At 44.2% G+C, this 12,624-nt stretch overlaps 1 protein-coding gene across 5 annotated transcripts in view; it reads right to left on the bottom strand.

Annotated features, from left to right (window-relative positions):
• Window positions 1-8,131: 8,131 nt before the first annotated feature.
• The window catches only part of AMBRA1 (autophagy and beclin 1 regulator 1), a 243,867-nt gene continuing 239,374 nt past the window's right edge, over window positions 8,132-12,624 (bottom strand). For all 5 annotated transcript variants that reach the window (XM_061610890.1, XM_061610887.1, XM_061610888.1 and 2 more), the window contains one exon: window positions 8,132-9,881. In XM_061610890.1, coding sequence (XP_061466874.1) covers window positions 9,394-9,881 — 488 coding nt within the window. In that variant the 3' untranslated portion in view covers window positions 8,132-9,393. The remainder of the gene's footprint in view (window positions 9,882-12,624) is intronic.

Consider the following 12,624-nt stretch of genomic DNA (forward strand, 5'->3'; position numbering starts at 1 on the left):
TCAGGACAATGAAAGTTAGCTTTGTAGCCAAATTAATAAATCTTTATTTTACATGCTGAATGCCAAATTCATTATTTCTTAATAAACTATCTTTAGTGATTATACAATGTTTCTATGGATTTTAACCTTCTGTGCCTACTTATGCTTAAATGCTTTGTTATGTAACATTTTACTGATAACCACATAGTTTGGGTTTATATGAGAAACTGAACCATCCTCACATGCAAAGAGGGTTAAAAGAAAGTCTACTTAGAGGTGGAGGCAAGTGCTGCATCTTGTCTTCATTCACATGTGAGTGAACACGTGTGTACAAGAGGAACATGAATTGGAAGTTTTGAGTCGGGTGTCATGGTGCTCCATGGGGACAACTGAACCATACAAACTGGGGGGGGAGCAATATGAGAATGGTGTCAATAATCAAAACAATCAAATGCATGGTTCATTTCAGAAATAGAAAGATTATGTCTATAGGCAGCAGTCAGATTGGACTAGCAATTACTTGGTTAACTCTGAGGTAAAGAAGGAAAAAACGTGGTACCAAATATGGAGAGGTGATAGATGCTGAATAGACATGTAGAACACCTAATGAGATTAGAAGACGAATAGGGAACCTGTGGCCTCCAGATGTTGTTGGACCACAACTCCCATCAGTTCCAGTCAGCATGGTCAACTGTCAGGGCTGATGGGAGCTGTAGTCAACAACATCCCCATCTCTGATCCATTGAAAGGGAGCTCATCTTTCAGAATTATGAACATGAGAGGGATAAAGGAATCAAGTAAGAGTTTCTTTCTTTCTTGGGTGAGAGGAAACAGCTCACCGGCACCATCACAACATCCACCAGTTTGCATCTTATAAGTAGGGTGGCAAAATGATAACCCATGACCAGCATCAGGTCTCCAATATGATTTTGTCTGATGGCCTACAGCTCGTTAACTAATAATAATAATAATAATAATAAAATTTTATTTGTGAGTCGCCTGTCTGGCCGAGTAAACAGCCACTCTAGGCGACGTACATTGCCACAGTAAAATACAATATAAACCCAAATTACAATAATTAAAATTGAACAACATTACACTAAACAACATTAAAAACTGACCTGCCTCCGGAGACCCTATAGGAGACCCCATAGGCCTGCCTGAATAGCCAGGTCTTCAAGGCCCAGCGGAAACCTGTCAGGTAGGGGGTATGGCAAAGATCGAGAGGAAGGGAGTTCCAGAGGGTGGGGGCCACAATCGAAAATGCCTTCTCTCTGGTCTGTACCAGCCTAGCTGTTTTAACTGATGGGACCGAGAGAAGGTCTTGTGTGGCTGATCTTGTCAGGCGGCATAATTGGTGATGCTGGAGGTGCTCCTTCAGATAAACTGGGCCGGAACCGTATAGGGCTTTAAAGGTTAACACCAACACCTTGAATTGGGCCCGGTAAACAACTGGCAACCTGTGAAGATCAATTAACACCGGGGTGATATGATCACGGCGATGGCTGTTCTTAATCAAGTGCGCCGCCGCATTCTGTGTGTACCTTGCAGGAGTAGCCAGTGTTAGAGCAGAATTGCTTTGGCTTTCTTTTCTGTCTTCCTGAAATCCTCTTTTCCAAAGCTTACCTTAAGAGATACCCAGGATGGAATTGAGAGAACAAGATATAGAATCATAGAATAGTAGAGTTGGAAGGGGCCTATAAGGCCATGAAGTCCAACCCCCTGCTCAATGCAGAAATCTAAATCAAAGCATTCCTGACAGATGGCTGTCCAGCTGCCTCTTGAATGCCTCCAGTGTCGGAGAGCCCACTACCTCTCGAGGTAATTGGTTCTATTGTTGTATGGCTCTAACGGGAAGTTTTTCCTGATGTTCAGTCAAAATCTGGCTTCCTGCAACTTGAGCCCACTATTCCGTGTCCTGCACTCTGGGATGATTGAGAAGAGATCCCGGCCCTCCTCTGTGTGACAACCTTTCAAGTACTTGAAGAGTGCTATCATATCTCCCCTCAGTCTTCTCTTCTCCAGGCTAAACATGCCCAGTTCTTTCAGTTTCTCCTCATAGGGCTTTGTTTCCAGTCCCCTGATCATCCTTGTTGCCCTCCTCTGAACCTGTTCCAGTTTGTCTGCATCCTTCTTGCAGTGCAGAGACCAGAACTGGACGCAGTACTCAAGATGAGGCCTAACCAGTGCCGAATAGAGGGGAACTAATACTTCATGTGATTTGGAAACTATACTTCTGTTAATGCAGCCTAATATAGCATTTGCCTTTTTTGCAGCCACATCGCACTGTTGGCTCATATTCAGCTTGTGATCAACGACAATTCCAAGGTCCTTCTCACATGTTGTATTGCTGAGCCAAGTATCCCCCATCTTATAACTGTGTATTTGGTTTCTTTTTCCTAAGTGTAGAAGTGCATTTATCCCTGTTGAATTTCATTCTGTTGTTTTCATCCCAATGCTCCAGCCTATCAAGGTCCCTTTGAATTTTGTTTCTGTCTTCCACAGTATTAGCTGTGCCCCCCAATTTTGTATCATCTGCAAATTTGATAAGCATGCTCTGTACCTCTTCATCCAGGGCGTTAATAAAAATGTTGAAGAGCACTGGGCCCAGGACCGAGCCCCATGGTACCCCACACGTTACTTCCACCCAGTTTGAGAAGGAACCAAGGTACATCCATTCTCAATAAAGATGGCTAGAAAAAAGAGGCAGTTCTGCCCTCCAATCACCCTCCACTGTGCACTAGCAATGTTGTTTTGTCTGAGGATAATCTGGCTTCTGAACAGCTTTGTTGTGAGGAACACACACAATGTAAGAAGCTAGCCGCTACTGCGATGGTAGACTTGGGTAGCCAATGAGGTGAACTGGAGATGTTGTTGGACTACAATTCTCATCATCCAAGGCCATTGGCTGCACTGGCTGAAGCTGATGGAGTCCAGCAGCACCTGGATACCCCAGTGATAGACTCTGTGCATTGCTCTGATCACATGAAGGGGGGTCAGATAAGGAGGAAAGAGGTGGTGATGGATTGAAATATTCCTGTCAAAGCCTCACCAGCTTTCAACTTGAGATTGCCATCTTTATCTCCTGGCTGCACAGTCTTTGGCACCACAGATGGGGTACCGGAACATGAAAAACTTGGACTGCTGGTGCAACAGGCAGTACAGACTGGGTGCTGTTTGCTTCAGTATGTGCTGCAGGCTAGCAATGATAACTTGAAAGGAAAAACAAACATTAGTAAAGGGATGTAACCAAGAACAGATGAGACGTGCTTCAACTAGGGACGCTGTGGGGAAACAAATACGTATATTTGCTGGAACGCAGTGAGCATGTTTTAATGAGCCTCCCACCCAATTACCATGGCAAGGATGCCAGGCAGTGACAGCAGGGTGGGGGAGGTGGAGAGAGGCCTGTGCTTCTTCAGGCTTGGGGGGGGGGGAGAACGGGGAGCGAAGAGGGGCTACGAGGCAGTAATTGGTTCATGTCTCTCAGAGGACATTGGCTGGAAATCAAAGGCCATGGCCCCCTTGGTGCCTGCACTCCCTCCACCCCACCCCTCCCCTCCCATTCCAAACATATAGCTCCCTTTGCACAGATTCTGCATGACAATGACATTTACATGCTGTGTGCTAAGATCCCAATTAAGGCTAGGACAGCTCACCACATGGCATGCTTTAATTAATATGCCTTTTCCTGTTGGAGAACAGCTTTGCTGACAGATTGGGACTAAGTGGGGAGAGCAGCTGCTCCGAGGCAGGCTGCTTTTTTCCCATCAGTTTCAGCCCAGGGCAGCCAGACAAGTCTGGCCATACCCCTTCTGCAGGATGGCAACTCCTTTCCTGCATGGATCTCAGGGACAACTGATTGCCATCCAGACTAGGCAAGTTGTAGCTAGGGTAGGAACATCCTCACCCCCATTGACATGACACCTGACATATGTATCATTGTGATTTGGTTTGGTTCATTTGTCTACATTTCTGTAGTAAGAGAGGTGGTGAAACCCATCTCCATGCATTTCTGTTCCACACTGCAACACACACACAAAGCAGTGTGTGTCCATGTATTTGGGGGGGGGCAAAGAAAGCAAGGGGGGCAGACTCGACTGGGAACGAGAAAGGTTTTGCAATCTGACACTAGGACAGGCCAGAAGAAAAGCATGATGAGTCTACAATGCAGAAGTACCTGAACTGGATCAATATAGATGTTTCCTCCTCCTAATCATTAACTGGGAAAATTTTTATTCCTCTTGGACCATTCATTCTGTGGAGTGTTTAACCTCAATGCTCTGTCTAGGATTAACAGCTTGTACCAAGGATCCCCCCCAAACTGCACCTGAGTGAAAGGGACCCTTTCTTACTAGTAACATCTCTACAGAGGAACAATTCTATATGCCTGTCCTTGGGGGTCTTCCTTCCGGACTGCTTTTTAAAGCGGGCTGCATCCCACATCAAGGGAAAAAGCTTAATCTCTTCTTGCTATTTTTGGCTCTAGGTCAGGGGTCACCAACCTTTCTGAGATTGTGGGCACAATTGCAGATCAGATAAACTGTCATGGGCACCACACACACACTGCAACCAGGCACACTCCATAACCTATTCTACTGGCTACCATAGAACATTCAAGTCTAATTTTAGCAGGGGGAGGGGACCCTGTAGGTGGGTACATATGTTGGCAACCCCTGCTCATGGTCAAAGGCCTCCATTTTTTCAATTTGAGGCCCAGTAGTGGCTTGCCTTAGACCATCATACTTGCAGTTTTAGTGCGTCAAGTGAACTTGAATCTCATTAATCTTTTAACATCATAGAATCTCCCTCTGATGAACTATGTTCTCCCTAACTGGCCACCTTTCTGAGGCACCAGGGTTATGTGAAGTATGTATTCCCCATGGACTGGGGGCCTATAGTTGGGATAGGAGTAGAAAGGTTCACCAACTGGATTCTGATCCAATATTACAGGGGTGGGTAACCTTTTTCAGCCTGAGGACCACCAGTCCCTTCTGGGCAACCTTCCAGGAGCCACATACCAGGGCTAAAGGCAGAAGAGGGCAGAACAATGAATGTAAATTTTTACCTTTGTACAGTAGGCTAATGCTAACTCTCTCTCTCTCTCCCTCCCAAGGAGTGTGCAAAGCAGGATCAGTGAGGAGTGTGGCCTGGGGAGCATTCTGAGGACCAAATGGAGACTTGGAGGGTCACATTTGGCCCGCAGCCCTGAGGACCCCTATTCTCGCTGTATGAAAAGGGGTGTCCTCAGGAGGAAATGCTGCTTGAATAGGTTATGGGCTTAACATGCTGCTTGACATTTCCGGTTGGGTGTCCTTTCCTCAAGTTTTCTTATGGCCAAATAAAATTCCTAGGGTGTGGTCTGAAGGTACATGAGGCCACCACCTTAAGCTATGCAGGTCTGAGTCTAGAAATCACATGTATGCCACCTTATAAAACTTAGTGTTTGAATGTATGCAAGATGTGCTGTCAGCACAGTTTCTCTCCCCTGCTATGCAGGGACCTTCTGGTTATTCAGGTGACCACGAAGTCCTATACTCAGAATATGCCAATTTGTGGTGGGGAGGCTACCTCTTAGCTACAGCTTCCACTTGCACCTCATTCCACTAGACCTCCTATGGATAAGCACGCTTTAGGTAGCGTTCCAGAACTGCCCTCTAGTTCACTCCAGAGTGGCACTCCTAGCAACTTGCCATCACTGCTGAAGACAGGGCTGGGCTTCAAAGTGAGGGCAGCCCCTAAGTAAGGTTAAAAATGTTGCAGGTCTGCCTCTTTTTTGTCTAAGCACACCATCCACCATGGACACTCCATGCAGGAGGTTTGCATATTTCTCTGTTTGCTGTAAAGATTGACATTTTGCTAGTAAATGAGAGAAAAATCCCATACCTACTGTAGCTTCTGGTATTTGGTGAATTTTAAGACTATGTAAAAGAGAAGTGGCAAAGCAAACAGTGACAAGAGGAGGATGTGAAAACAAGGACAGATCCAAGCACCTGTATTTGTAAAAGTCAGAAAAACTACCTACTCCCAAAGGACACACCCCAAAACATCCAGCCATCCATTGCCTTGTAAGGCTTATCCGCTCCTTTTTTGTTCATGTTCAACAGTTTGGACCACTGGTGGCTTGGCCTCTGACCATCCTCCTACTGTGTCTTTAGAGTTTCTAGCAAACCTTGGGCAGTAGCTGTCCAAGAGGGTTCTATCCATGAAATACTTTTGGGGTTATGCCAGCTCTTAAACCAGATTTTCACAATGGCTTAACTTTCCCAGTTCCCTCGTCCTCTTGAGTAACCTAGGTAACTGTGTGCCATCAGCAGGTTTCACTGTTCTGCTACCACCCCTCTTGCCTCTCATTAAGACATTTATAGAAAATGGGCCTTGGTTCAGATCCCTGGCCCAGTCTATTAACAACCTTACATGCTGAGAATTGGCCATTTATTTCTGTTTCCTATCACAGCCAGTTTTAATCTACCAGAGTACCTTACCTCTAACCCTAAAGGTGGCCTAATTTTGTTAAACACAAATTGTTAGAAGACTTTTTATCAAATGGCTATTTGAAAGTTCTTTCACCAGCTTTCCCCTTAATCCATGCTTCTTAACAAGATGTCTGATAGTTGAGCCAACAAAAGACTTCAGTTGATAGATTACTTCCTGCACCTCCAAAATAAACCTCTCATTTCATTTCCAGTTGTGGAAGCTGGAGACATCAGCAAACAGCAGGAGTGTGTGTGGTCAGGCTTACTAAGCCAGGTTTTGTTTAAATGTTATGGCATGAAGTAAATGTCACCTACAGTTGCTGGAAAGCTGCATGTTCTAGTAGTTCAACAGACCACTAAGAGGTATGTCACACTACAGCCCTCCTCAAAATGCCTGTATCTTGGCACAGTGAATATAGTTGGTCTCATTCAATCCCTTCCATCCCATATAGTGTAGAATAAATAGCTAAATAGCTAATAGGTAAGTCACTCTATGCAGATGTAGCCACACAGCATATGCACGCAGATGTTTTATTCACACTTTATCCCTTGAGTGAGACTGGCTCATTATGAAATTTAAAAAATTTGTGCAGCTCAAGAATTGCATGACAAAACAAAAGCCCTGGCTAGTTTTCTGCGAAGAAAAACAAACTTGAGGCTCCAAATTCATCTCAAGAAAAAGGCACCAACAAGAAATTATAGTTTTCTATTTAACATCAGGACCTTCAACTTCAATCAGTGGCAGGGAAAGGCAAGAATTCATCTGGCAGGTACTCACAACAAGCTTTTTGGGAACGCAACTTCAGAAAATGGCTGGTCTTTTGGCATCCCTGACACACTACTTATTATTTATTTAAAATATTTCTATCCCGCCCTTCTACCCTATAATAGGGCACTCAGGGCGGCTTACAATCTAGTACTCATGCAAAATCTCCTCACTTACCCCGTCTCACATACTCTCACTTCCTCCAGTACAGTGAACCATTTGTGGATTTCTAGGCATTAGTCTATTGCCACATAACCATGCTCCAAAGCTAGAGATGGGAATACCATTATTAGGCTAAGGCTCCTGTGCTCCTGTGGCTCAGAAGCACAACTGGCATAGGGCAGATTTTAGTGCTTCATTAACACTCTGATGAGGCCTGGCAGCCAGCTGATTTGATTTAAAGTTCATTTCCATGCTGTGATTTAAGGCAACATTTGCTTAATGATTCTCTAACAGACTCTTCTGACTGTGAGCATAAGAGCTGCTTATCAATGGGCTTTATTTATTGTCATGCACTCATGGAGTGGAGAAGACACAGGAACTGGGTTGAGGGAGGCTCTAGCAGGTACTGTGTAACAATTTCTCAGAAGGATCAGGGAAAATTCACTTTGCTACACCAGCAGGGTAACTGGTTGTTTCTTTTCTAATTCTCTTCCTCCTTCCTGAATTTTCTCACCAAAGGTTAAAGCATTCAGTTTCTTAGCAGAACAGACCAATATTGCTTATTTCAGAGCCAAGTAGAGAATAATCTCTCCCACTAATTTTTCTTGGAAGATATTCCAGGACTTTCAAGAGAAAGCTCTTCCCCTAGAGTGCAGTCAAGTGAACACGATGGGACAAGCATGAGCACATTTTTCAAAGTATGTCCAACCCCTAACCCATATCCACAAAAAAAGACAGGAGTCCAGAGAAGGGTTTTGTCATATTTTAATGACGTTGATCTTTGGTGTTTCCCTCATTAGCACACTCTCTCCCCCTACCCTTCCTGCTACAAGCTCCCTGGGATGGAGAGTTACAAACAAAAAGGAAAATCACATTTCGGACTAGAAACAAAAAATATCAGAGCCTTGATTTCTCCACTAGAAACTACATGTACATGGTCAAGGTTTTCACATGCAACACCTTACATCACAGACACATACCTCACGCTCTGATGCGGAGCTAACCCTCTCTTCCCACCCACTCCCATCCCGCCCCAAATAGGGAAGTGCAGCCTGGCCACGGCACCATGATCCTGCCAAGCCTCACCAGGTTGAGTTACTATTGTTGGCACAGCAAGAGGTGCTAAGCCCTGGGCAATTTCTGTCTAAGTGCCATCTTTTTTGGGGAACAGTTCCCACGCTACCCACATGCTTTACAACTATATGTTGCCCCACCCACAGCAGCCCTTATAAGGGTCCTGCTTGCATACAAAGTAGATACTCTTAAAACTAAAGGCCCACACTCCTGAGAGGTTCCTGAGCATGAAGGGATGGTGAAGCCCAAGCACAGCTCTTCCACCTCTAGTTCTGGGCTGGAAAAAAGAGTGGAACAGAGCACTGGAGAATACTACCTTGCCCTATCCAGTCTGCATTACCCCAAGCCACCTGAAGAGTTACCTAGCACTTACTAGCAGGGTGGCATGGAGTAGATCTCTGGCCTGGAAGATAAATCCACTCTAATAGCAGAGCTGGGGTGCAACTCCCCTCCACAGTAGCACTTAAACATACACACTTAATAAGGTTGCAGATCTCCAAAGGGAGAGACTATAGTCTATCTGGTTAGCTGGTAGGTCAAAAGAGGGAAAGTGATTTTTTTTTTAAATAAAAAACCCAAAATGAAGAGTAACATTAAAAGCACTGCAGGGTTAGGGCAAAGCTTAATGGATTCCTGTAGCCAGTGAGCTGAGAAATTTACATAAGGCTCAGCTGAATATCAAGGTTTATTACAGCTATTGTAGAAAATGTGCAGCAAAACGGATGCGGGAAGCTAAGACAGAATAAAACCTCTTCAAGGATCCTCTTATACAACTGATGGTCTCCCTCTCATTTCCCACCCCTGAATACCAATGCCCGTTGAGTTACCAGCATCTGGTCGGAGCCAAAATTCCCCTTCTCCTTCAGTTCCTGGTCAGCTGTGAGGTACAAGTCTCTGCTTAGCAGTACAAGGGTAGCACCAACATACGATTAATCTCTACCTGTTCCGAGATTCTCCACTGGTGCTACCATTACTGTAGAAGCTAGTATTGTCAGGAAGATGGTTATTATTACTTAGGTCACTGTACTCAATTGGTCCCTCAGTGTCCATTGAGGACTGAGCTTGCTCTGACCGGCTCTGACCAGTAGCTTCTTCTCCCTCAACCTCATCAGAGGATGTGTGTGGGCTCAAACCACGCTCTGTCACCTGCATAGACTCAGAGACGGTCCGTCCTTCTAACTCAGTTAACAGCTCCTGGGAAGTGGATGACTGAGCTGAGCTACCATCTGCTCCAGTGGATTCAGTACCAGTCTGAGAACTGCGGTGGATCCGGTGACTAACAATTATGTTGTTGCCAAAACCACCCATGGATGCCATGGTGGTGCTTTGCTCTCGCTGGACCACAGCAGTCATGCCTCCTTCAGCCATCAGCCTTTGGATTCTGATCAGGGCATCCTCTCCAGAAGCCCCATACTCTGGACCACCTGGAAGGGGGCAAAGAGGAAGGAGCTTAATTTTTGTTTAAACTATATTCCATCTTTTCATCAAAATTGTATCCCCAAGGTAGCTTGCAACATTATTTAAAACAGTCACCATACAAGACAAAAATACAAGACAAAACAAAAGCTAATATTACAACAGAAAATGCATGAATAAGACCCCACCAAACTTAAATGCTGTCAAAAGCCTGAGGAAATAAAAATAGCTTTCAGCCAATGTCTGAAAGGCAGAACTCTGTGGCACAAAAACGTCATGAGATAGCCAAAGAGAAAACAGGATGATGCACACCAGCTGGGAGAGAAAGCAACTTATATAGGATGCCACTCTCTCCTAGAAGAGTCTAGAATGCCCAGACTGCCTATAATCAGCCTGGGGTTTCCACACAGCCTTTGTACAGTCCATGTATGTTGAATACTCATTTGTTGCACTCATTCCAGGCATCTTCCTTTTGAGACCGCATTCTTTTGTGGAGCTATCACTTTTTCTGAGCAGTGGATACACTACTTTTTGTGCTTCAGAACAATTCTAACCTCTACTTTCCCCACGCAGCTACAACATCATTCCATTGTAATTTATGTGTGGGAGTTAAAATAGACAAGTAGTAGTCACACATAAGGCATTTCTTGCTGGGCTGTACTGTTACATGCTGTGCCATACAGTGCCATTTAAGTGGGGGACTGAATGTTTGACCACAGAATTATTACGCACACACCCTTCCATGTCAAGGTGTGAGAAGGCTAATAAAAAACCTTCTCTAACAAACTAGTTATGTACGTGTACCAGGCACTTCATGTTGTGAAACATTCAAACATCCATTCCCCCACCTACAGTATGCGATGGTGCAGTCTTACAACAGTTTCATTATGTGGGGTTCTGCTCCTCTGTTTTAGTTCTGGAATATGGCTAAACTTACATGACGGGGCCTTATTGGATATGACTGTGAAAGTTAGTAACAAACAGCACTTCTTTGGTGTTGCATACTCCAATGAGAATAATTCAGTTCCACTTTGTTTGAGGGACCAGCAGCAACCTACCCCCCTTACCCTGGCACCACATCAAGACTATTCTCCCAACAGTGGTGGTATATTGCACACAACTGGTAGAAGATTGGGACTGAGGGAGTTCACATGTTAACTAGCATAGGCTAAAGCACTGTGTCAGTACATATTGGGCCACAGCATACTACACTGTAGCATTAAGTGGTTCATCAAAACATCCACTGTGCAAAGATACCAACCCCTTCTAATCTTAGATCTTTCTCCTAGCCAATATCCTATCCATCTACTCACTGAGTTGAATCTAAAGTAGTCAGAGTAGACCCACTAAAATAAGGTCTACTCTAAATAAGGGGAAGTTTGGAACGAACCTATACCCTTCTACCAAGAGGTTTCCATACTCTGTTAACAAATTCAACTTCCACATTCATTTAGGTTGTGTGCGTGTTTTATAAATGGGTTCTTATTTACAGGTTTTTCTACATAGCACCAGACCTGACCCCATCAAATCTTGAAAATCAGTTGAAAGGTTTGAAGGAATAAGTTACCTTTCAACCACAAGAATCATTTGGCAGTCACTAGAGCTAGGGAGGGGAGGGCACAACTCAACAAAAGTTTGAAGTCAAGCCAATCCTTCTGAAATCAACAACTTTTGAGGGATTGGTAGGGTTTGGGGTCCCAAGGCCTACATAGCAGAGATATGTAGAAGGACCTTGCCCTTCTTGTCCGGCACCCAGACAGAATGTACAAAGTGATATGCTGTTGGTTTGCTCTCCTTGAAGTGGACACAAGAGACATGTACAAAACGTTTGTCTGTTTACTGAACAAGCCACTGCCCCCTTTCCTCCCAGACTGTGGAAAAAGCATTGCCTACCCCTCAGCCCCTTCAAGAATAATGAACTGTGGAAAGCATGGACCCCAAGGAATAATCGTAGCTAGAGAAAAAATGGCTCACTGGAAAAGCCCTGTGGAAGGATCAGCAATTAGCTGCCTCTCACTTATAGGCTGCTGAAAAAAAGATCCTTATTCAATGGAATGTGCTGAATTGCTCCATAGAGGGATGAAGCAGCCACAGGCTACCTGATCCTTATTAAAGATATAAATCTTCCTTCCAGCCTTCACAGAGCCATCAGGACCAATTACAAGAGAGGAGGAAGTGGCCAAATGCTTCCTAAGCAATAGGCAAACCAAGCAGAACATGAGAAAAATGATAGTTTAAAAGCCAATATTGAATGAGTAGCAAAATAAGCTAACACTTAATGCAGGTTAACGTACGTTGGAATTATTTGGCACAGTACAGAGATACAAGAAGCACTGATGTATTCATGTGGAGAGTATGGAAGCAGAATTTCCTACAAGTCTGTATTGGGGGAGCTTGCAATGTACAATCAAATGCTCCTCAAAGTGCTCAGAGCTCTAAGCAGACAGAAAGGAGCTCAAGCAAGCTACATGAGAATGTACTTCCCTGAGGAAAATGTTTTCTTCATACTCCATTTATAGTACAGCTTTCCCCTGGGATGAAAACACTAACATTAGATCCTGAAATGTAGATAAGGACAAAGCATCTGAATTGAAACCAATACTATTTAGCTTATTTATAAAATGATCTGGAGTCAGAGGTGAGCAGTAAGATAGTCAAATTATTTATTTATTTATTTATTTATTTCATTTATATCCCGCCCTTCCATTCAGTAGGAGCCCAAGGCAGCAAATTTACAGATGACACAACATT

This window comes from Rhineura floridana, chromosome 2, assembly GCF_030035675.1.
Source record: "Rhineura floridana isolate rRhiFlo1 chromosome 2, rRhiFlo1.hap2, whole genome shotgun sequence".
In the NCBI taxonomy this organism is placed as follows: Eukaryota; Metazoa; Chordata; class Lepidosauria; order Squamata; family Rhineuridae; genus Rhineura; species Rhineura floridana.